At 47.3% G+C, this 25,756-nt stretch overlaps 1 protein-coding gene and 2 long non-coding RNA genes across 3 annotated transcripts; 1 reads left to right on the top strand and 2 right to left on the bottom strand.

Annotated features, from left to right (window-relative positions):
* Nucleotides 1–494: 494 nt before the first annotated feature.
* On the bottom strand, nt 495–20,458 carry LOC120980708. The gene is made up of 3 exons (XR_005774565.1): nt 20,137–20,458; nt 3,453–3,455; nt 495–507 (listed from the first exon to the last, which is right to left on the bottom strand). It is a non-coding gene; the product is annotated as an uncharacterized LOC120980708 (long non-coding RNA).
* On the top strand, nt 5,907–19,745 carry HSDL1 (hydroxysteroid dehydrogenase like 1). The gene is made up of 5 exons (XM_040409960.1): nt 5,907–6,139; nt 9,400–9,632; nt 12,044–12,480; nt 17,723–17,944; nt 18,484–19,745. Exons 2-5 carry the CDS (start codon nt 9,413–9,415, stop codon nt 18,547–18,549), a joined length of 945 nt encoding a protein of 314 aa, XP_040265894.1. The 5' UTR covers nt 5,907–6,139; nt 9,400–9,412; the 3' UTR covers nt 18,550–19,745.
* On the bottom strand, nt 10,385–20,134 carry LOC120980707. The gene is made up of 3 exons (XR_005774564.1): nt 20,016–20,134; nt 11,211–11,217; nt 10,385–10,396 (listed from the first exon to the last, which is right to left on the bottom strand). It is a non-coding gene; the product is annotated as an uncharacterized LOC120980707 (long non-coding RNA).
* Nucleotides 20,459–25,756: the final 5,298 nt, after the last annotated feature.

Below are 25,756 nucleotides of genomic sequence, written 5' to 3'. Positions count from 1 at the left end.
CAAGTACTGTTGAAAAAGTGGCACATTTCGACAAAGGTGGAAAACCTTAATGATCAATTTGGCCATGTGTTTAGATGGTGAGGGTAGAACATTGTGTGGTATGCTTATTAGAAGTGGCGTGAGACCACAAAAAGATGACAGAAAGTTCCGGCAGCACAAAGGAAGGAAAGATTCCCATGACTAGGCTGACAGGACTATAACGCCGGCATCCATACCGTCCGCTGCATGGGTATAAATACCTGTAAAAGGCCATGCCACGGGTAACACCAAGAATATCGTTTATGGGTGGAAATGTCTGTGTGAAAAGTGCTATTTTGGACAGATGAAAAGGGAAATTAAAACATCTTTTGAGGAAAAACATCAACTATGGGATCTCAGGTGGATGGTGCTGGAACGTGTGGACATCGCTCAGAGTGGCATGGAAAACCAAGGAGATTGTTGCAACAGGAAACTTTTTGGATAGTGAAAATGGACATTGATTTCGAGTATTTTTGTGACCATTCACAGCTAATTGACTTTATATTTTAATGTACTGTATATGTTTTATGTATAGTTAGGAAAGGATTAGTAATTAGAGGGGTTGTCCACGTTCAAAGCTGAACCCGGACATATTCCCTTCTTCACCCAGATTCATTAGCAGGGGCCAGAATATTACAGAAGAAAATGCAGCACTCAAATTTGACGCAAAATATAGATTAATTAAATTGATACGGTCAGTTATCACATTAAGTCTGAAAACGATATATATCCAGTCAGGAAATTACATTTCAAGTATACGAACGGAGCGGCACCCAGAAAAATAGTAAGTGCAGTTAGATCCCTGCACTATGCCCTACGTATCCTGATACTTAGTTTATAATGTCTGGACCCATGAAAGGTCCTCTTTAATGCTGACAATAATAGGACATGTTCTATTATTTTGAAGAACGGACATATGGAAATGGAATGCACACGGAGTAACTTCCGTTTTTTTTTTTTTTGCAGACCCATTAAAATGAATGGTTCCGCATATGGGCGACAAAAAAAATAAACTGGATGAAAACGGAAAGAAAATATGTTTGTGTGCATAAGCCCTTTGAAAAATACCATAAAGATGTCACCATCACGGGAGGCCATAGTGTGACAGAAGCTAATCTAGAAGACAAGTAGATAGCAGGGAGAGAGGTGGAAGAACAGGCATGGTGTCCAGTTGTTAGTATATTGAAGAGACCTGAAGGAAGAATAAAAACAGGTGGGAAAGAAGTGATAATGGAGCTCCTGACGTGACCAGCGCTGTGTCTCACCTATGGAGCTAGGGCTGTCAATGGAGACCTGTAGGGGAATGGGCCATTCAACGTCTGCTAGATACAAAACCCGCGCAGGCGTCCGGGACTGATGACGTCCTGTGATCAGGGTCATTTCCAGACCCACCAAGAATATGGCTGCGATGGACACGGGTGGCAAAGTGTGGGAGCAGGTAGTATGGGGTGGGGATGATCAGCGGGCTGCAATGTTAGAGGGGGTGGATTGGCCATAGACCATACAGGGAAATTTCCGGGTGGGCCGATGCCCAGCTTACCGCCTGAGCCATCCTCACGGCTGGCCAGTGGAAGTTTTTGGGGATGTATTTTGTGCTGCTGGCAGTATTTTGTGATGGACTGTGGTATTTGGCTCTGTTGGGGTGGTATAATGTGCCACAATATGGTATTGCTGGCCCTGCCTTTCATCTACAAAACGGGGCCACTTTTCGTATTTTTTTCAAGGGCCACTTTAAGTTCCCAGTCCGCCCCTGGGGGGCGGTGTAGGGGGGATGGAGGCTGGCTGATACAGCACAGTGTAGGATGCGTAGGAAACAAAAAAAGAATGGAGGGAGGGAAACGGAATATTGTAAAATGAAGTAGTGAGATATGTAGAAGAGAGAGCATGAAAATGGCTAATGTGTATATGAGGTGGAACTGGAGAACAAAAGTGAGACGAGAGAACGCATATGTATATGAGTGAGAAAAAAGAGGACAAAAGAAGGATGGGGGGTATCAATATTCAGTGATGAAAGCAGGTTCTGCCTTGGTATTAATGATGGCCGTCTCAGAGTTTGATGCGAGGGCTGGAGAGCGCCTACTGCCATCATACATAGTGTGGAGACACACAGGACCAACACCAGGTGTCATGATGTGGGGCGCCATTGGCTACCATGGAGGTTCCCATCTGGTATTCCTGTAGGGAACGTTGAACAGCCTTCAGTATGTCCAGGACATTGTCCTCCTACCTTTTTTACTCAGTTTGAAGATGTGGTGTTCAGTCTTACTGATGAAGGGAGAGTCTCCCGAAACGCGTTTAAGAAGCCTATAGAGGATTGTCACAACACTAACTACGGTGTACCATCTTAACTATACCAAAAGGAGCGCTCTGAAAAGACATTGAAAAGATCGCGATCACATGACCACCCGCGTCACACTACAGATGCGCGAACCACGCCCCCGGCGCCCAAGGCAACACGAGGTACGCCGAAGACTACACCAAATCGTGTTGGACTCCGCAAATTCTCCCAGGAACAGCTGACCGTCATTGGAGGATTTGTCACAACAGCGCCGGTTGGTGGGTAAGTGATCTCTGCAGCCAGAGACAGTGCGGGACGCCGCACTGAGGCACAGAGCATCTTTTCTTCCCACAGTACCGTACAATAATACAGCTATTTGTACTACATATATACTGTTCCTTACACCTTGAAGTCTTAGTTCAAAGAAGACCATTCCTGGTCCAATACAAGACCAGAGACTATCACCGCATATCTTCATTCGATTTATGAAAGACTATCCTACAAACAGGAGCATTATTATAAAAGGCGCATCATCCATTGCATCCAATCTTCTACCTAGTGGCTATTATCCATTTTTATTGTTTTACTTTTTATTGTTTATTTTTACTCCAAAGGACATTTTCATTGACTCTCATCTTTAGACTATTGATCCTTTTTATCTCATATTTTACTACCAGCATTTATATACTTTTTAATATATATTTTTAAATTACTCTATCATTACAACATAATTTAAATACTATAAATAAACTAAAATAGATTGACCCATATAAGAGTGTGCCTGAGGTGGAACTGGAGAACAAAAGTGAGACGAGAGAACGCATATGTATATGAGTGAGAAAAAAGAGGACAAAAGAAGGATGGGGGGTATCAATATTCAGTGATGAAAGCAGGTTCTGCCTTGGTATTAATGATGGCCGTCTCAGAGTTTGATGCGAGGGCTGGAGAGCGCCTACTGCCATCATACATAGTGTGGAGACACACAGGACCAACACCAGGTGTCATGATGTGGGGCGCCATTGGCTACCATGGAGGTTCCCATCTGGTATTCCTGTAGGGAACGTTGAACAGCCTTCAGTATCTCCAGGACATTGTCCTACTACCTTTTTTACTCAGTTTGAAGATGTGGTGTTCCAACAAGATCCTGCCTGCCCACACACTGCCCACTACACAAAGTGCTCTTTAGGGTATCCAGCGGTTCCCCGGCCAGCTCAATCGCCAGATCTCTCCCCCACTGAAAATGTCTGGGACTGGATAGCAAACTATCTGATGGCAAACTTTTTACAGACCGAGTGCCCAAACTGAAACCCAAAACCCATTTATTTATCGCAAAGTGCCAACACGGCAATTTAACCTGAATACTACAGTCCAATATAGTATATCTTCCATGTACTTTATCATTTAGCTATAATAGCCTGCCTACAGTCCGTGCGCCGTCTGTGCCGTTCATAGTGCGCCCTGCGCTGAAGAATGGCAGGAACAGTCTAAGGCATATTGGTACACCGTAGAATTTTACCAGGGTGTGGGTGCCCACAGAGAGGGCTCTGAGTGCCGCCTCTGGCACCCGTGCCATAGGTTTGCCACCACTGGGATAGGGCAACAGATCTCCCCTGCACAACAACCACCTTGGCTGAGCTACGGGTTGAAAGAGCTAGGAATGACCCCAGGGGGACATCCAGCATCTGTATGACATTACCATGCCAGCGGGGCAGCCTGTATCACAGCAAGGGGAGATGCCACCCAGCATATACTCTGTTGCAGAACCCCCAAAAAAGGGGGCACCACCTTGGTTGTGTGATCATTGACCAAGCACCACTAGCAGTTTATACTTTGCCAATCTGAGCTCAATCACATTAAGGCCCCTTGCAGACAAGCGTTCCTCCCACAGCGAGTCCACATAGTAATTGTCGATTTATGATGCTATGTAACCCTTACAGTTCTGGAATGTATTGGATAACACTGGCAGTATTATGTCAGTGTTATCCAATACATTCCAGAACTGTAAGGGTTACATAGCATCATAAATCAATATAATGCTATGTGACTCCTGGCAGCCATAGGAGGTCAGGCCAGGTGCTGCGACGCGGACTCGCTGCAGGAGGAACGCTCGTCTGCAAGGGGCCCAAGTCTTCCCAAGTATTAAAGACATATGCTACTTTTTTATTTTTGAATCCATCCCTAGTTTTTGCTTCAAAAACTGCATCAGAAAACCTGCATGTGTGGCTATGGCCCAGATGTGGTTTTGAACGCACCCTAAGGCCTCATGCACACGACCGTTGTTGTGGTCCACATCCGAGCCGCAAAAAGGTGCGGACCCATTCACATCAATGGGGCCGCAAAAGATGCGGACAGCACTCCGTGTGCTGTCCGCATCCGTTGCTCCGTTCCGTGGCCCCGCAAAAAAAATATAGCATGTCCTATTCTTGTGCGTTTTGCGGACAAGAATAAGCATTTCTACTATGGGCCGCCTGTTCCGTCCCGCAAATTGCGGAAGCACACGAGCGGCTTCTGTTTTTTACGGATCTGCGGTTTGCGGACCGCAAAAAAACGGAACGGTCGTGTGCATGAGGCCTAATTGCAACATCTGTATACAGTCACCAATTTAGCTGCTTAACAGTCTGTGGTGGAAATTCCACTAGAAATTCCAAGTTAGATATTAACCCCCTCCCGACATCCGCCATACATGTATATCGGATGTTGGGTCTGTAAAGATAGCGCCTTCTCCAGAGCGAGCGCCATAGCCACTGGGCGCCTGCTGTTTCAGACCCCCGCAGCTATTTTATTTTCAATATTAAAAGCCAAGAAAAACGATACATTTGTGATATTGATGTAATCGTACAGACCTGGAGAGTGAAGAGCACAAGTCAGTTTTACTGTATAGTGAACGCCATAAAAACAAAACTTGCGGTTTTTATTTTTTCAAATTCCACCCCATTTGGATTTTTTCCCCCGCTTCCCACTACAGTGTATGCCATATTAAATGATGGCATTATAAAGTGCAACCTGTCCCACAAAAAACAAGCCCCCCTACGGCTATGTGAATGGAAAAATTAAAAAAAAGTTTGGGCTCTGAGAAAAACAAAAACACTGAAAATTGCTGCATCAGGAAGGTTGTCGGAGAATTTGATATTGATGGCCTATCCTCATGACAGGGCATCAATATCAGATTGTAGAGGCATGACCTTTCACTTCTATGGAAATAGCCGAGCCAGCGCTCCACCACTTTCGGGGTTCCCTTCTTGATATAGGTGCGGGACCTGCACCTATCAGACAATGGGGGCATATCCTAGCCATATACCCCAATTGTCTGACATGAGAATAACCCTTTAAACACCCAAAACCCCAAGGCTGCCATGACAGCTATCTCTCCTACACAAACAGGTTTCCTTCAGTATGTATATGCAGTGGTGAGAGGGAAGACGTCTCTGGGGCCAGCAGGAGGAGGCAGCCTACAAGCTTCAATCATTAGATTTTATAGGGGAATGACTGGTTGTGCAGTTTCCTCGGTTAGGAATGGGTTAATGTTGGCAGGTTGTGCTGTTGTCCAGCCTTCTGCAGAGGAGAGGTCCTGTCGGGCGTGTAACCCACACGGGGAGGTTTCCGTCCTCCATCATATAATTACTGCTCAGCACAGCGAAGCTCCATGACGGACACCGCACTGAAGACCGAACCTCCTCCTCGCGGTGTCCTTACGGTGACATGGCTGCTAGTTGCTGCGACGCCAGGACCTGAAGCCTGGAGACGCCACTCACGTGTTCTGCGTCAGCCTATCAGCTTTAGCCGTCTGCTACTTCCGGTCTCTTGGATCACGTGACAGGCTCCCCGCGGCGGCTGCTTCTGCAGGTCAGAGCGGTGTCTCCTCGTAGATACTGTTATTAACAGGCGCGTGTCATTAGGGGGAGGTTAGGAAGGACATGGGCTTTGGAAATGGCACAGTCGGCATTTGGTTGTGATGGGTGCCTTCTTTGGCCAAAAGGCTCCAAAGATGAACAATCCCTTTAAGGTCAGACTATACTGTGTAGAAGGGTTGTACCAGGTATTGAAGTTATGATACTTTTTGGTACCCAGTTTGATACTGGGATTACCCATTTTTCGGAGATCATGGCGCGCGTACAATATATGTTCTCATCAGTGGTCGCACAGTGGAGAAGGAAGGCGGGCGTCCCTCCCTTCCCACTGTGAAGCCGCCGGCCACTGCCACCAATGACAGCGCGGAGTGCCAGGGAGGGATTGTGAAGCCGCCGGCCACTGCCACCAATGACAGCGCGGAGTGCCAGGCAGGGCCGATCCTACACGGGGTGCAGTGGGTGCCCCGCACCCCAGCGCTGTCACCCGAAAGGCGCCGAGCGAGCCGCCGGGACATTTTTTTTTTTGACTTTATTTTATTTTATAATGCCCGCTCACTCAGCTGTGCCGGCCCCCAGCTGATTCCCCCGCTGTTTTGCTGGCTGACGCCGCCCGCCGCACGGTCAGTTCATTTACAATACCTGGCTTTGGGCTGCTGGTGGGCGGTGGCTAGTATTCAAATAGGGGGGCAGAGTTTTGGACCCGCCGGAGGCAGAGAGGGAGTGCGTGCTGTGCGGCGCAGGCTGAGGTCACGTCACGTCACGTTACGCTACATCTGAGTACCCTGCGCGCCTGGCCGCCTGCTAGCTGGTGAGGTGAGGGCTCAGTTATATTACCCCTGTATAATGTCCCCCATAACAGTGTGTGTTATCCACAGGTCCCCCATAACAATGTGTCATCCACAGATCTCCCATAACAATGTGTCATCCACAGATCCCCCAAATTATTTTAAAAACCTGCTGTTTCTCTAGATGACCTTATGTTTATGGTAGTGGTAATAGAGTCTCAATGGTCTATAAAAGCAGCTACACTATTTTTACAGACCTTTGAGACTCTATTAACACTACTATTAACATAAGGTCATCTAGACTAGAAAAAGCAGGTTTTTAAAATTCTTATTTTTCCCATTTAGGTGTTAGAGCAATCTAATTAAAGTTATGTTTTAACACCTAAAGAGAAAGAAAAAATAAATAAAAACCTACGGTTTCTCTAGATGACCTTATGTTGATAGTAGTGTTAATAGAGTTTCAATGCTTTGTAAAAATAGTGTAGCTGCTTTTATAGACCCTTGAGACTCTATTACCACTACATTGTAAAGGGGAGGAGTTAGTAAGATAACCACGCCCATGTGGGGGGCGCCAGAAATATTTCTGCACCCAGGCGCCTGTGACCCTAGGATCGGCCCTGGTGCCAGGGAGGGAATGTGAAGCCGCCGGCCACTGCCACCAATGACTGTGAGGCCGCTGGCCACTGCCACCAATGAAAACGAGAGCGGGTGAGGTGTCAGAAGGAGGGTGGATAATAGTGCGCACATATGAGCGGAGGATCATGGCCAGTCAGCAGCTTAGAGGAACATTTGGGATAACTTATTAACCCCAGTGTTGCCATTGTGGGATGATGGGGTCACTTATTATTAATGTGACACACATAGTGTTATTACTTTAGTACCTCCATGTGCTTCACATTATTAGTAAAAGGGACTCCAAGTACCTCCACCATATAATGGGCAACATGGGGTTAATGTGAGGTACAAGATGGGGTTATTTACTATATGAGGTCCAAACTGATACAATCTTGTGCCCTAGGCTGTATTAGACACCCTGATGTGGCAGTGTTCCCTCCTGGCAATCACTTGCTCACTAGAGGAGGAGACCGCTGCTATTACATGCAGCGATCTCCTCAGCAATCACTAGGCCACCGCTTGTCCCCATGCTGTACAGTGGTCTGCTGGCGGCAGATGGTAATTAGACACCACAATCTGCCGCCGGCTAATCCTGCTCTTTCAGCACACTGAAAGATCTGGATTGTCCGATGAACGAGCTCGTTTGCTCATTCATCGGGCAATCGGCGTCAGCATTACACTGCAAGATGATCACTAAAGATGGTTTATAAGAAAGGTTAGCGATCATCGGGCAGAAAATCTGCCCGTCTAATACACCCTTAATAGTAAGTGACTCCATCAAGTATCTCCTCACATAATGGGCAATCAGTACTTTGCCCAAAAAATAAATACTCCCACATTAACCCTGGCAACATGGGCCACAATATAATCCCCAGGCTTTGACGCTGTACACTCCAAGATCTCAGAGTCTGCACTATAGTCATTACTCCGGCGTCCCGGTGTGAGGCACTCGCTTCCTTGAGGACCCTTTACACCAGGGATGCTCAACCTGCGGCCCTCCAGCTGTTGTAAAACTACAACTCCCACAATGCCCTGCTGATGGCTGTAGGCTGTTCAGGCATGCTGGGAGTTGTAGTTTTGCAACATGCCTGCTTTACACGGTACGAGAAAGATAACAAGTGTTCATTGGAGCGCTCGTTAGCGATTATCTGGCGGTGTAAATGCACTGCTGATTACCCGATGGACAAGCAAAACGCTTGTTCATCGGGTAATCCGATTGTTTGTGCGTACACTAAAATCGTCGCTTGCTGGCAGCAGATCTTGCGGTGTAAACACAATCTGCTGCCGGCAAGCAACGAGTCAGCATGGGGAAGAGCAATGGTGTTCGGGATCGTTTCTCCCCATACTGTGGAGGCGATCGCTGCATGTAATAGTAGTGGTCTCCTCTACCAGCGAGCAGCAGATTGTCGGGAAGGAAGCGTTCTCTTCTCATAAGCTGCTGCTCTGTTGTCCCATGTAAAGAGACCTTTAGTTGCCTACAGATCCCCTGTAGTTTCAAGCCCCTCACGGGGTCGATCTTCCATTCAGGAGACATTTTCCCTACATACAAGCGAAGGGATTGCCCATGGATGCGAACAAGAGAAGAAAACTAAAAACTGGGTGGACTCCGAGGAGGGGGATAAATCCCCACAATTTTAATTATACCCAATGAGACAACCCCTTTATTAGTTATGTCTTTAAGGGGTTAAATACACTTCACCCCCCCTCAGTTCTGCTCCATCTATATTTATTTGAGACATCAGTTCAAAATCTACAATAAAAAGGTGACATTTTTGGGAAGGTCTTCCCTCTTTTAATGTGACTGTTGGGGGGTAGATATGTAACTTGGCTGAACACAATTTCTCTCCGATTTCAGGTCGGCGTCCTCCATGGCGGCAGTGGACAGCTTTCACATCTTATACAGAGCGGTGGCCCAGACGTGTCACAACAACTTGGAGTTTTTGGCTGTGGTTGGCGCCCTGTACACAGCCAGGAAAAGCCTCTGCATCTTGTCTGATTGTTACCGTCTGCTCAGACTTCATCTTACCCCGTGTCTGCTCCGCAGGAGAGACTTTGTCCAGGAGTATGGAGAATGGGCGGTTGTGACCGGTAAGTGGAAGCTTAGGAATCAGAAAAGTGCGCTCCGACCGGAAAGATTTGTAGGATCATATAGTGTATTCCGCTGTGCTGCTCTGCTATCTACTTGCAGCTTTCTTTTTTAAACTCTCTATTTTGAAATCATCATTTTTATCTTTTTCATCATCCTATTTTTAGGTAAATATTTTGTATGTCTCTATTAGCTGATATATTTATTAATTTATTTTTATTTCTATTTATGAGGCTTTTTACAAACATTGCGGTATATTGTCAAGGAAAGGAGAGGACGGATTAAGACCTGCCTTACTCCTCCCTCCTTATACTTTGCTGCCAGTTTTTTTTTAAAGGGGTTCTGCAGTTTGTTTAAACTGATGATCTATCCTCTGGATAGATCATCAGCATCTGACCGGTGGGGGTCTGACACCCAGGACCCCCGCCGATCAGCTGTTTGAGAAGGCAGCGGTCCTCCAGCAGCGCCGCGGCCTTCTCACTGTTTACCGCTGGCCCAGTGACGTCACGACTAGTATCACTGTCCTGGGCGGGGCTAAGCTCCATTCAAGTGAAGAGTTTACCCCCGCCCAGGACAGTGATACTAGTCGTGACGTCACTGGGCCAGCGGTAAACAGTGAGAAGGCCGCGGCGCTGCTGGAGCACCGCTGCCTTCTCAAACAGCTGATCGGCGGGGGTCCTGGGTGTCGGACCCCCGCCGATCAGATGCTGATGATCTATCTAGAGGATAGATCATCAGTTTAAACAAAGTGCAGAACCCCTTTAAACTAAACCCTTCCACTATTTACTACAAGAAAATTTAGACTAGCACATTCATATACATAGTCACAGTTGCATATCCTTCAAGCGAACATGGTTGATAAAAAAAATGGCTGCACAACTTTACACATACAAACAATAGAGCGGAGAAATGGGGATCATTCTAAATTAAAGTGGTATTATACCTACTATAAATAGAAGCTCCATCTTTCCCATTTATAGTAGGTATAATACCACTTTAATTTAGAATGATCCCCATTTCTCAGCTCTATTTTTTGTATGTGTAAAGTTGTGCAGCCATTTTTTTTATCGACCCTTCCACTATTTGTCATTTATGTTGATGCCTGACGAAGGGTTGAATACAGACTCGAAACACGTTGCAAATTAACTAATAAAAGTATCTCCTATATAATTTACTTCTCTGGTCCAGATAGCACCACCCTACTATCCAGAATCCCACAATGCCCATCTTCTATAGCCTCCTCCTCCTCCTTCTAAAATGTAACATGGATAAAACAGCATTTATCATTTCCCCCCATCTCACTCAGCCCCCCCAACAGACCTTTCTATCACAGTCAATGGCTGCACACTGTCCCCGATCAACCAAGTTCCCTGCTTTGGGGTAACTTTCACTTCTGCTCTGTCCTTCAACCGCACAATATCTCTCTGATCCACACATTCCTTCATCTCCCACCTAGACTACTGTAACTTCCTCCTCTGTGGCCTCCCGTCTAGCACTCTCTCACCCCTCCAATCTATCCTCAACTCTGCCCCCCGACTAATCCCCCTCTCCCCCCGCTACTCCTCTGCCAATCCCTTCACTTGTTCCCTGTTGCCCATAAACAACACCTAGAGCTATTACAGACGGGCGTGTCCTGTGTGAGCATGATTCCCTGTTATGGACACTACTTGTTTTTCTGGAGTGCACGGCATTATACTGATTTATAATGCTGTGTGTCTCTGCATGAATTTACTGCTACAGAATTACAGTGACATAATGCTGTCAGTAGGATTCTCACAAGACCTCCTCCTCTCCTCTCCTCTTCCCACAATCGCCTCCAAGATTTCTCCAGTGCATCCCCCACACTCTGGAACTCTGTACCCCAACATATCAGACGTTCACCTGAAACCCCACCTCTTCAGACAAGCCTACAACCTACAGTAACCCTGCTACCACTATGCCGCCACGTCCTGCTTTACCCTCACCTACTGTGTCCTTCTCCCATCCCTTGTAGATTGTAAGCCCTCGAGGCCAGCGCCCTCTCTCCTTCTGTACCAGTATGTAACTGGTCTTGTTCATGCTTAGTGCAATTGTTTTATATTCTGTATGTGCACCGCTTATCATATGTACAGCACCATGGAATGAATGGCGCTTTAATAATAATACCAGTACTGTATCCTGACTGCATTCTGGAGGTAGTGCTGAGTACTGAAGTCCCCGTTCTTCTCTCCTGATCCTAAACAATGCTCAGGTGCACATACGCATTGAAACGAATGGGTCAGTATTCAGTCCGGATACTATCCTTTCACAACGCGCATCAAATCCGGACTCAAGATTCACTCATGTGAAAGAGGCCTCAGGAGGATGGTGCCCAGTTTTATAAGGGCAACACTAAGAGGCCGGCTAAAATAGCTTTCTCCTCATTCTCTCCTAGGTGCCACCAACAGCCTTGGCAAAGCATATGCAGAAGCACTCGCCAAGCGTGGTATGAATGTCCTCCTGATCTGCAGCCAGAGAGAGGCCTTACACAGCGTTTCTGAGGCCATCGCTGTCATTTACGGAGTTAATACGAACTTTATTGATGTCGATTTCAGCCGAGGCCCGGAGGTCTATCCCTCCATTAAGGGGGCACTGAGAAATTTAGATGTTGGGATTCTAGTGAATAATGCTGCAGGGTTCGATGAGCGTCCAGAAGGTGTCGTTGCGATGCCAGAGGATACAGTTTGGGAGATCATTCACGTCAACATGGCTGCAGCTGTAATGATGGCTCACCTAGTGCTCCCGGGAATGGTGGAGAGGAAGAGAGGTGCCATCGTCAATGTGATATCTGGGTCTGATGGCAAAAGTGACCCCCAAACCGCTGCCTCCAAGGTGAAGTATTGAGATATGAGCATTTCGGTCGTATACAAGGGGGCCGGGAGCATTTATAAGACTTTTTTTTTTTTTGTATTAAATTTTTTTTTAAAGAGTCATATTAAGTAGAATTTGTAAAGAAAACTACCTTATGTAAGTAACAGTCATCACTTTATTTAATTTAATTTATTAATTCATTTTATGCACTTATATAGCACTACTATATTCCACAGCACTTTACAGACATTAGTATCTGTATGGTCTTTATAACAAATGGTATGATGGCATAATGGGGCCTAGCAAGTCACTTCAAACCAACTTAAACGGACTTAACTCCCATGATCATAGTGTTTTTTGTTTTTTTGTTTTTTTAATTTTGGGCGTTTTTTTTATTTATTTTTTTTTTTATTTTATTTCAGCAGTACTATGCCTTTGATAATTATGGTACATACAAAATATTGTCCTTCTGTAGATAGGTAGACCACTGTCAGTTTACTCTTGCTGTGAGGGGGGAATGTTATCTGTAAGGTAATTCTCATTATAATAGTAGATGTAGAATTAGGATAACAGTGTGACGGCTCTATTGTTTTTTGATAGTCCCGGATAAAGATGCCTACAGAAAAGCATTGCTCTTATCAGCGTCATGTGTGATGTTGCGTCACTCATCCCCTTCCTGCTCTGGTCGAAGTGAAGGCTGTTTTGTGCTAAAAGTCCAAAGAGGAAGTTACAGAGTTAGGACAGGAAGTAGAATACGTGGAGTGACTTCAAGAAATTGTATCCAGGAAATCATCCACCCTTTTTGTTAAACTAAATTACATAGAATATTGTAATGCAGACTGTTAAAGGGGTTGTCTCACTTCAACAAAAGGCATTTATTATGTAGAGGAGGTTAAAGGGGTCATCACATGAATAATGTAAGAAATTACACCATATAGTACATGACAATACCCTTCTAACAAAGCTAGAACCAGCCCTGTACCTCACATGGATCCAGAGATCTCCCATTCATTGCTCTGCTGGATTTATATCAAGCTGACAGCTCAGGGGGCGTGTCTTTTTTTTTATTTTTATTTTTTACTGCAGCTCAGGAGGCGTGTCCATTCTCCACCGATCAAAGCTCAGGGGGCGTGTCCATGCTCTCCCTATCACAGCTCAGGAGGCAGTTGAAAGATGAAACTGAGCATGTGCGGCCATCTCCATGAGCAGGTCAAAGAAATAAGAACATAGGTGGTTCTATAAAGATACATTTTATCGAATAACTCAGTAGCTATACAAAATGTTTTATTGCATGCAATTACAAAAGTATTCAGGTCCAGGTGCCGGTTTGAAAACTGTAGAATATTTTTCGCGGGACAACCCCTTTAATACAAAGCACTAGCCTATGTGCTCTACCACGGTCCTGGCCACCTTAGAGGCTGACCAGCAGTGTATAATGTGATGAATCCAGCCAGCAAAGGAGGCAATTTGGACAATCACAATACATTAGTAAGTGCCTTGTATTAACTTTCTCTACATGATAAATGGCACTTGTTGAGGTGAGAGAAACCCTTTAAAATGTGTTCTAAGTAATATCTTACTGATCCTCTGGCGCTGCTGTGCCACCACATCCTGGGTCCCTGGTGGTCTCTAAACTGTGGCCTCCAGTGATGACATTCCAAAATGGTCATGTGACTGTGGCAGGCAGTTCCTTCCTGCAGTGGTGACATGACGTGTCATTGCTGGGGGTCAAGGTATAGAGACCAGTGGGGGACTGGTAAGGTGAGTATTACTCGTTCCTTCGCAGCACTATAAGCTTTTGTTTACATTTCTTAAGGGACTGGACAACCCCTTTAAAAGGGTTATCTCTCAGAGATATTGTTTATAGTAAAATCCAACCCATAGCATTTTTTGTATTTATATTTATTTAAAAAAAAAAAAGCTTTTATTCTCGGAGATTTCAGGGATAATGCTACTATTGCGCTACCCGTTTCAATTCAACAGCCTTTCCGTGTCCACCTCAGTAAATGTCCTCAGTATTATCTCTCGCTTTGCTCCTTTGGTTATGCAGAGGGATTCCTGGTGTGGCAAGGTGGCTGCTTCTGAAGCTGCAGCATCTTCTCTGCTTCTCAGATGATAGGAGTTAGACAGCATTACTATATATGCCACTTCAGAAGCAGCCACCTCGCCACACTGAGCAGGTGCGTCCACCTCGCCACACTGAGCAGGTGCGTCCACCTCGCCACACTGAGCAGGTGCGTCCACCTCGCCACACTGAGCAGGTGCGTCCACCTCGCCACACTGAGCAGGTGCGTCCACCTCGCCACACTGAGCAGGTGCGTCCACCTCGCCACACTGAGTAGGTGCGTCCACCTCGCCACACTGAGCAGGTGCGTCCACCTCGCCACACTGAGCAGGTGCGTCCACCTCGCCACACTGAGCAGGTGCGTCCACCTCGCCACACTGAGCAGGTGCGTCCACCTCGCCACACTGAGCAGGTGCGTCCACCTCGCCACACTGAGCAGGTGCGTCCACCTCGCCACACTGAGCAGGTGCGTCCACCTCGCCACACTGAGCAGGTGCGTCCACCTCGCCACACTGAGCAGGTGCGTCCACCTCGCCACACTGAGCAGGTGCGTCCACCTCGCCACACTGAGCAGGTGCGTCCACCTCGCCACACTGAGCAGGTGCGTCCACCTCGCCACACTGAGCAGGTGCGTCCACCTCGCCACACTGAGCAGGTGCGTCCACCTCGCCACACTGAGCAGGTGCGTCCACCTCGCCACACTGAGCAGGTGCGTCCACCTCGCCACACTGAGCAGGTGCGTCCACCTCGCCACACTGAGCAGGTGCGTCCACCTCGCCACACTGAGCAGGTGCGTCCACCTTGGCACATTTAAAGAGGACCTTTCACCAGTTTGTGCTTTAGAAAGGCGATACCTCACACTGTAGCCCATGTTCAGTACATGTGATATCGCACATTTTTTTCTTGATCCGCTCCTCCGTTGCGCCGATGTGCCCCTCGTTCTGTATGCTAATTAATAGCATCGGAACAACGGGGAGGAGACATCAGCTTTTCTCCATAGGCGTTTCTTCTCTCTGGCTGTGGAGCTGTCCAATCACAGCGGAGCGCGTCACAGCCAGGCAGAAGGTGAGCTGTTTTTTCTCCCTGGCTGTGACGCGCTCCGCTGTGATTGGACAGCGCCACAGCCAGAGAGAAGAGACGCCTACGGAGAAAAGCTGATGTCTCCTCCCCGTTGTTCCGAAGCTATTAATTAGCATACAGAACGAGGGGCACATCGGCTCAACGGAGGAGAGGATCAAGAAATTTTTTTACAAACTGTTGAAAGGTCCTCTTTAGGCCTTATGCACACGACCGTTTCTTTTGTCCGCTTCCGAGCCGCAGTTTTTGCGGCTTGGATGTGGACCCATTCACTTCAATGGGGCCCCAAAAGATGCGGACAGCACTCCGTGTGCTGTCCGCATCCGTTGCTCCGTTCCGTGGTCCGCAAAAAAAATATAACGTCCTATTCTTGTCTGCTTTGCGGACAAAAGTAGGCATTTCTACAATGGGCCTTCCATTCCGCAAATTGCAGAAGGCACACGGCCGGCCTCCGTGTTTTGCGGATCCGCAATTTGCGGACTGCAAAAAACGGAACAATCGTGTGCATGAGGCCTTAATGTGGTGGATACAGAAAGACTGTTCCATAGAAACGGCAGGTGTAAATGTGTGATACACCTTTCAAGCATAGGGCTTCACAGTAGACCTTTTACCTTATTCTGGTGCACACATCTGTTTCATGAAGTTGGAGCAAGGTCAGGCTGGTTTCACACACAGCTTTTTGCTGAAAAATGTATGTGCACCTTTTATTGGCTAAAAACACTGCAGCCAGATTTGACATTAAAGTGTATGATGAAATACAAAATGCACTACATACAATGCTTTTTATTATTTACCATTTTTTTGCTTTATTATATATTTTTTTTAATGCTATATATGTTCTGGGTAAGGCTACTTTCACACTTGCGTTCGGAGCGGATCCGTCTGGTGTCTGCACAGACGGATCTGCTCCTATAATGCAAACGCTTGCATCCGTTCAGAACGGATCCGTCTGCATAACCAGATCAGATTTTTCACTTCGTGAAAACTCAGATCCGACAGTATATTCTAACACAGAGGCGTTGACATGGTGATGGGGACGCTTCAAGTTAGAATATACTAAAAGAACTGTGTACATGACTGCCCCCTGCTGCCTGTTAGGTGCTGCCACGCAGCAGGGGGCAGACCCCCCCCACCTCCCCTGTATTTAACTCATTGGTGGCCAGTGCGGCCCCCCCTCCCTCCCTCACTGGCCACCAATGAGTTAAATACAAGGGAGGGAGGGGGGGCAGGCCGCACTGGCCACCAATGAGTTAAATACAGGGGGGGGGTGGCCGCACTGGCCACCAATGAGTTAAATACGGGGGGGGGGGGGGGTCTGCCCCCTGCTGCCTGGCAGCACCTGCCAGGCAGCAGGGGGCAGTCATGTACACAGTTCTCAGTATATTCTAACTTGAAGCATCCCAATCACCAGGGGAACGCCTCTGTGTTAGAATATACTGTCGGATCTGAGTTTCACGATCTAACTCAAATCCGATGGTATATTCTAACATAGAGGCGTTCCCATGGTGATGGGGACGCTTCAAGTTAAAATATACCATCGGACTGGAGAAAACTCCGATCCGATGGTATATTAATAGGGACTCCTGACTTTACATAGAAAGTCAATAGGGGACGGATCCGTTTGCAATTGCACCATATTGTGTCAACGTCAAACGGATCCGTCCCCATTGACTTGCATTATAAGTCTGGACGGATCCGTTTGGCTCCGCACGGCCAGGTGGACACCCGAACGCTGCAAGCTGCAAGCCGCTGAGCGGAACGGTGCCAAACTGATGCATTCTGAGCGGATTCGCATCCACTCAGAATGCATTGGGGCTGTACGGATCCGTTCGGGGCCGCTTGTGAGAGCCTTCAAACGGAACTTGCAAGCGGAACCCTGAACGCAAGTGTGAAAGTAGCCTAAGGCTTTTTGTAGGCATTTAGTCAATTTGAAAAACACCTGAAAAAATTTAAGAAAATAGAAAATGCCCCAAAAAGCTGATAAAACATTATAAAACACTGGAAATTGATGGCACTTCTTGCAAACACTGAAAGAAAGTGTGTGTGTGAAGAAAGCCTTGGCACTCGAGACCGCTACTGCAAATTTTTTAGATTTTTAATGTTGTGCTTTTCTCCATCCAGGCCTATCTAGAAACCTTCAGCAGAAAACTAGATTCTGAGGTGTCGGCCAGTGGAATATTTGTGCAGTGCTTAACGCCTTTACATGTAGGAGGCACACAACACACATCTCATTATGGAACCTCTCACATGTTTGCTCCGTCTCCTGATGTTTATGCTCGCCATGCTGTGAGAACATTGGGGTTCTCCACCAGGACCACAGGATACTGGGCTCATTCATTGCAGGTACTGTTTGATTATATAGAGCTGGTGTCCTCCTATTTTCTTTTGCTTACATTTGTATTAAAGGGATTTATCAGAGATATTTACCAATCTAAGACAATCCCTGATTTTAAATAAAAAAAATATATATTATTTTCTCCAGCACCATTCTCTGCTGAGCAGAACTGGATCTCTTGCCGCGGTGACATGCTAGGATGTGGCACGTAAGCGCCACAGTGATATACTGTGTATATGTCACAGTGATGTGGCGAGATATGACATGTGACCGCTGCAGCCAATCATTGTCCTCAGCGGTAGACAGCTGAAGACAGTGATTGGCTGCAATGGTCACATGCCCCCATCAACAGGATGGTGATGCCAAGAGAGCGGCAGAGCTGGGGGTGGAGAAATGTAGCCGGAACCCAGTAACGGGGAGCAGATAAGTATGATTACCACTGAGGGTGAGGTCTGGAAAAAAGACATTTGAGATGTCTACATTGTGTTTTACACTACAGTAAGGAATGGACATTTCTCTCAGTACAGTTGTTCTCTCTTTCACACAGGTCCTCGCTTGTCGATGGATTCCCGGCTGGTTATGTAGCTCAATAGGAAGATTTGCCCAACAGTGATAAATGGATGTGATGTTATGACCAAGATGATAGTCTTCACACTCGCTGTTGTGTCTCTGCTGTGGTGCCACCACTTGAATATGTTTCAAGTACCTGTCATCTGAACTTAAGACTTAAAGGGTTATTCCACCTAAACATTTATGGCATATCCACAGGACATGCCGTAAATGTCCAATAGATGCAAGTCTCTGTGTTTGTGCTTCTCTCTCCATTCACTTATATGGGGCTACCGAAAATAGTGTGTTTGGCTGATTTCCCATAGAAGTCCCATAGAGGTGAATAGAGAAAGCTGCTGCAGCCAGTTACTGGCCTCAGCTGTCTTGTGCTGTTCACCACTGAGGCCAGCAGCTGGCTGCAGCGGTATATGGGCTGTCACCACTGCAGCCCAGGAAAGTGGATGGAGTAGCCGTGCTGGATCAGAAGGTAAGGTATTTTTTTGTTATTTTAACAGGCTTCCGCCACTTTACTAGAATAAAATAGGAACTCGGGGAAGACCTCTTTAAGCCTGTATATTGTATAGAAACAAGTGTCTCTGAAAAGGCAGAAATGACACTCCTTAATGGTCACTATACTTTCACTATGCAGACTTTGCATAACTCAATAATATAAACAAATGTAAGAAAGATTGTTCACTGAGCGATGAGACAAGTTGTCAGCTCACGGAGGGAATAGGTTACTTGCTGCTCATAGAAGTCTATGGAGGAGGAGTGAGCTGCTCGAGGGAGACATGCACATACAATGCTGCTAGCTCTAGTAAGTTTTCTGTCTCGCCCCAGTGCTGGATTCACAGCTTCACTGCTCATCCATTCTGCTGCTTCTGAAGGTGTGCTACAGAGAGACTGGGGAACAGGCTCTTGTGTGTGCAGTGTATGGCAGACATCATAGCAGCTAGACTCCAGCCACTATCTCAGCAAGAACTGACTATTAAAGATGTAGTCTGCAGGAGGTTAACGATAAATGCAGAATACAAGTCATATAATGAAAAGATACAGCGTAGTTCCTCATATGCACACAAATGATGAGCTTATTCTAAAAAGTCACCTGAACCGACAAATACACTTAAAGGGGTTGTCCCCTCAGAGCTGAACTCAGACACACCCCGATCAGCACTCCTTTACCATGAATGAGTGGAGCATCAGAGCTTTTTACGCTCCGATGCTCCCCCTTGCCCTGCACTAAATCACGCAGGACAAGGGAAATTTCTTGAGATCCAGTGACATACCGGGTAAGCTAAGTGAAGGCTTCTGGCTAGCAGCGAGTCCGGTGACGTCACCGGTACTAATGTGCGGTCATTAGCGCTGCCCTAGCCTGTTTTAAAAGGTTAGGGCAGCGCTAAAGCCCGGCCATTAGAGTCAGTGACGTTTAGGGAAATACTGCTAGGCGGAAGCCTCCACCTAGCAGTGTCCAATTGTAAACAAACAGCCCTTGCCCTGCAGATCGGGTTGTGTCCAGGTATAGCTTTGAACACAAGATTTTATAGTGACCTCCTGCACCATCCAGAAGTTTACTAGGGAAGCAGCTGAGCAGGACAAATGTTGCCTCTGCAGCGCCTGCTCAGTGTTGTATTTTTGTTGGCATCCATTTTACATGGCCATGTACCCCTTTTACAGTGGAAAGGTGAGAGTAAGTATTGTTTTTTTTTCTGTAGTCCTTTGCAGCTTTTTTTTTTTTATATATATATAAATGCACCTCCTTGGAAACCCCTTTAAATGACCTGTTAGTGATTGCACTCAGCGCCTCCGGGCCATTTGACACTTTTATCAAAAGGCCTGATTAGATTTTTACTCTTGGCGAGCAGGTCGGTAACCCCTTGATTCTGTAGGAACTCCCCAGGGAGAAAAATAAACCTCCCAGGCTGTGAGCGCTGCGCTGCGATTGGACAGCGCTACAGCCTAGGAGAAACAGGGCAGACTCCATACAGCGCGGGAGAAGGTAACGGGGCCACAGCGGGCGAACGGAGCGGCGCCCAGGGATAATAGTAAGTGCAGTGAGATCCCTGGGCGCCGCTCTACATGTCCAGATAGTTATCTTACAATATTTGGAGCCATGAAAGGTCCTCTTTAATTTGATAGCCTACTGTCCACGGATGGCTGGGAGGTATTAGTGAAATAAACATGCCTGCTCAGTTGTCATCAGCTGTCTAATATGAATGAATTAAACATTTTGCCTGTAATGTGTTTAGCCAGATATGGGACAACTGCTGTTTCCACAGGTCACTAAGTAGCAGTGGCTGCACATTAGTCACATTTCTTTGTTTTCTTCCACCTACAGATTGTGTATTTTGTTCTTTGTATGTATATTTTTACAAATAAACTTAAATAATACAGCTTTTAAAGTGAATTTCTCTTCCTTGTGATTTTAGTAAATGTGGGATAATTGGTATATACCTGCACACAGCCGTGCCCGCCGGGCTCTTTTCGGAACTCGCAAAGAGGTTAATGGAGAGCATGCCGCACATGCACATGCACTCTTTTTTGCTGTGAGGGCCCCGTTTGGGTCCCAGAGATACATCACCCATCTTACATTTGGGCCATATCCTAGTGATATGCCACCAGCGTGTGAGATGGGCCAATCCCTTTAAGTTTGTGCCATCTGGATATTGGACCCGATCCGATCTCTGAGACCCTGTCACACACTGCAGTGAATGGAGAAAGAGGGAGGTGCTCATGCCGCTCTACAGAGCACTAGTGAGACCTCATTTGGAGTATTGTGCTCAGTAATGGAGACCATATCTCCAGAAGGATATTGATACTTTAGAGAGAGTTCAGAGAAGAGCTAGGTGGGCCAAATGGTTCTCATCTGCCGACACAATCTATGTTTCTATGAGAACAGGCCTTGCGTGCATGGTTCTCTCCATTCACTGCTATGGGACTGAGAGGTAAAAGTTCTGCGTAATAAACAAAACACAAGAGTGCAGATAGCTGCGTAACAGTGTGTCAGAGGATACCCCCAATCCTCACGTCCACTCCTTTTACTGGACACAGCAACGACTTCAGTTAAAGTGCATTTGCTTATCTGGGAAGTTGTATATCGGTCAGAGAACACGTATGGGGAAAATCTGACTGAATGAACACTCGGCTATTAGGTCCTATTCACACATAATGTTTACTCAAGAAAAAACTATGCATGAGGCAAGTGTAGCAAGACATTTTTCAGAATCATGGCGTAAAATACGCCAAAAAGAATGGCGTTTTGATTTGCGCCAAATATATCAACTGTTTTCTACAGAATTTTAACCACAAGGAATGCATGACTCCAGAAATGAGTTAGAAATGTTAATGTAGGGGGCCGTGGCTAACTGCCGACATGGCCGGACGTGTCTGAGAGCTGCTCCGGCTCCATGCAATAATCCTGCCGTTGGTAACCCAGATATTTTGCCCAAAACCTGAGCCCAAGAACCCCAAGAGACCGAACATCCTGGTCATGGGTCCCATTAAAGCGCAACAATCGGCGGATCGCCTAAAGGAGTTCGCTCGCCAGGAGGCGCAACATGGCGCCGCCGCTACCTCCTCTCCTCGTGCGCCACAAACCAGAGGACAATCTGGGCAAATCCCAACGACGGAGACAGAAGTGGAACCAGAGCTAACCCTGCAAGCCTCCTACAGCCAGTTGATGGCGGCTATCATGGGATGCCAGTCGTCTCTCACAGGCAAGATAGATGAGGTCAGAGTAGACCTAAGCCTCCTGCGCCATGATGTTCAACAACTGTGGGAGCGGGTCCGGCTCACAGAAGAAAGAGTGTCCGAGCTGGACGACCCATGGCAGCTAGAGTATCTGCTGTGGAGGTAGCGGTTGAGATGTGTCGTCAGAAATGTGACGACCTAGAAAATCGCTCGAGGAGAAACAACATCCGCATACTTGGTATGCCTGAGAGGACCGAGGGATCCGATCCTGCTACATTTTTAGAGGGATGGTTCAAATCAACGTTCCCGGACGCGTCCTTCACGGCGGCTTTCGCAGTAGAGAGAGCTCACCGTGTTCCAGCTCGGATGCCCCCACCTGGGGCCCCTTCAAGACCGCTTCTCGCCCGAATGCTCAATTGGCGGGATCGCGACCTCATTCTTTCTAAAGCGAGAGTAAAGCAAACCATTACCCTCGGATCTGCCAACATATCCTTGTACCCGGATTTCTCAGCGGAGCTACAGAAGAAGAGAGCCACGTTTACATCTATCAAGAAACGCTTGCGGGATCTCGATTTGCAGTATTCCATGGCCTACCCTGCCCGTCTGAGGGTCCTAGATGGAGGGAAATCACATTTTTTCAACAACCCCAGAGAGACCGAGGACTGGCTCTTGGTGAGACCTAGGAATGCGCCCCAGAGATGAGGTGATATTTCTTCAAGGGAAGTTATATTTTATTGTCCGGGGTCGGACACATACATCCTCTGTTATTTCTATTATGAGCTGTAAAGGTTTTATTTGACTTCCATGTGAACGTTATACCTGCCAACAAGCGGGTGTGAGAGACCCGTGGACATAACTGAAACATATCTCAGGTACTGTTCAAGCAGCAATAGGTTACTGGCCCTGCTGATCATTAATCTAGGGCAGTGTTTCCCAACCAGTGTGCCTCCAGCTGTTGCAAAACTACAACTCCCAGCATGCAACTCCCAGCATTCCCAACCGGACACTGGTTGGGAAACACTGATCTAGGGAACCAGCTTTCTCACCTGCACCAGTTTGATCCACCTTTACACTGTGCAGGTTCCCCACTTTCATGGTCACTGAAGTTCCGTGTTCCAAGCATGTTTATTACCCAGAATGCTGGGCATTGCTGTTGAGTTATCTGTTTAACTGTGTGTATGTCAATTGGTGCATCATTTATTGCTGTGGTATACATTGCTGTGGTAGTTTTAAAGCATGTGATCAGGGGCGGACATACCGCCTGTGCAGCCGGTTCAGCTGCACAGGGGCCCAGCGTGGGAGGGGGCCCTCCACAGGACACACAGACAGCTGATTATTTTAATGGTGAAGCAGAGAGCCGCCCGCTCCCAGCTTCACCATTCATAACTCCATCCAGCATGTAGAAGGGGGCCCCCCTGGCAAACTGCGGCTCACTGTCTTGAGTCTGAGGACGTGCTGTGCCCGTCCTGAGCTGTATCTGTGATCGCCCTGCCTCCTGTGCTGAGCCACTTCACTGTGTCCGTAGCTCCGCCCCGTCTAGTGATGGCGGTAGCTCCGCCCCCGTCTAGTGATGGCGGTAGCTCCGCCCCCGTCTAGTGATGGCGGTAGCTCCGCCCCCGTCTAGTGATGGCGGTAGCTCCGCCCCATCTAGTGATGGTGGTAGCTCCGCCCCATCTAGTGATGGTGGTAGCTCCGCCCCCGTCTAGTGATGGCGGTAGCTCCGTCCCCATGAAGTGATGGTGGTAGCCCCCATCGGTAGCTTCACCCACATCTGGTCCTCTCATAGCTTTTCAGCACCTCAGAGTTGGTGCTTAATGTGTGAGGCCTGCAGCAAACCAGCAACTCAGGAGAAAGTAAGTGAGGACTGGAGGTGGCCCCTGTGCCCACTGTCCCTGCCAGACACTGAACTTGACACTTGGTATGTTATTTTTTTTACTCCACCTATCACCCCTGTCCCCCTCTGGCCCTCCTGTGACTGGCCTTGGCCCACACTCATGTATTTTGCGGTCCGTGGATCGGCAAGATATGGATGTGGTCCATGTGCGATCTGCATATTTTTGCAGACCCATGGACTTAAATGGGTCTGCAGTCCGCATTTTGTAGCGAAGTATAGGACGTGTCACATTTTCTGTTTTGTGCAGAACGGACATACGGATATGGAAAGCACATAGAAGTCATTTGCTTTCTGCATCCTTATGTCTGTTCCCCAAAGGATAGAAAGTGTGACATGTCCTATACTGGTCCCCATATCTGGTATAACTACTGTGAGGGGCACATATCTGGTATAACTACTGTGAGGGGCACATATCTGGCATAGCTGCTGTGAGGGGCACATACCTGGTATAACTACTGTGAGGGGCACATATCTGGCATAGCTACTGTGAGGGGCACATATCTGGCATAGCTACTGTGAGGGGCACATATCTGGTATAACTACTGTGAGGGGCACATATCTGGCATAGCTGCTGTGAGGGGCACATACCTGGTATAACTACTGTGAGGGGCACATATCTGGCATAGCTACTGTGAGGGGCACATATCTGGTATAACTACTGTGAGGGGCACATATCTGGCATAGCTACTGTGAGGGGCACATATCTGGTATAGCTACTGTGAGGGGCACATATCTGGTATAGCTACTGTGAGGGGCACATATCTGGTATAACTACTGTGAGGGGCACATATCTGGCATAGCTACTGTGAGGGGCACATATCTGGCATAGCTACTGTGAGGGGCACATATCTGGGCATAACTACTGTGAGGGGCACATATCTGGTATAACTACTGTGAAGGGGCACATATCTGGTATAACTACTGTGAGGGGCACATATCTGGCATAGCTACTGTGAGGGGCACATATCTGGCATAGCTACTGTGAGGGGCACATATCTGGTATAACTACTGTGAGGGGCACATATCTGGTATAACTACTGTGAAGGGGCACATATCTGGTATAACTACTGTGAGGGGCACATATCTGGTATAGCTACTGTGAGGGGCACATATCTGGCATAGCTACTGTGAGGGGCACATATCTGGCATAGCTACTGTGAAGGGGCACATATCTGGTATAACTACTGTGAGGGGCACATATCTGGTATAACTACTGTGAGGGGCACATATCTGGTATAACTACTGTGAGGGGCACATATCAGGCATAACTACTGTGAGGGGCACATATCTGGTATAACTACTGTGAGGGGCACATATCTGGTATAACTACTGTGAGGGGCACATATCTGGCATAGCTACTGTGAGGGGAACATATCTGGCATAACTACTGTGAGGGGCACATATCTGGTATAACTACTGTGAGGGGCACATATCTGGTATAACTACTGTGAGGGGCACATATCTGGCATAGCTACTGTGAGGGGCACATATCTGGCATAACTACTGTGAGGGGCACATATCTGGCATAGCTACTGTGAGGGGCACATATCTGGCATAGCTACTGTGAGGGGCACATATCTGGCATAACTACTGTGAGGGGCACATATCTGGCATAGATACTGTGAAGGGCACATATCTGGCATAGCTACTGTGAGGGGCACATATCTGGCATAGCTACTGTGAGGGGCAC

This window comes from Bufo bufo, chromosome 10 (genome assembly GCF_905171765.1).
Source record: "Bufo bufo chromosome 10, aBufBuf1.1, whole genome shotgun sequence".
Taxonomy (NCBI): Eukaryota; Metazoa; Chordata; class Amphibia; order Anura; family Bufonidae; genus Bufo; species Bufo bufo.
This window is presented reverse-complemented; position numbering and strand designations above follow the sequence as displayed.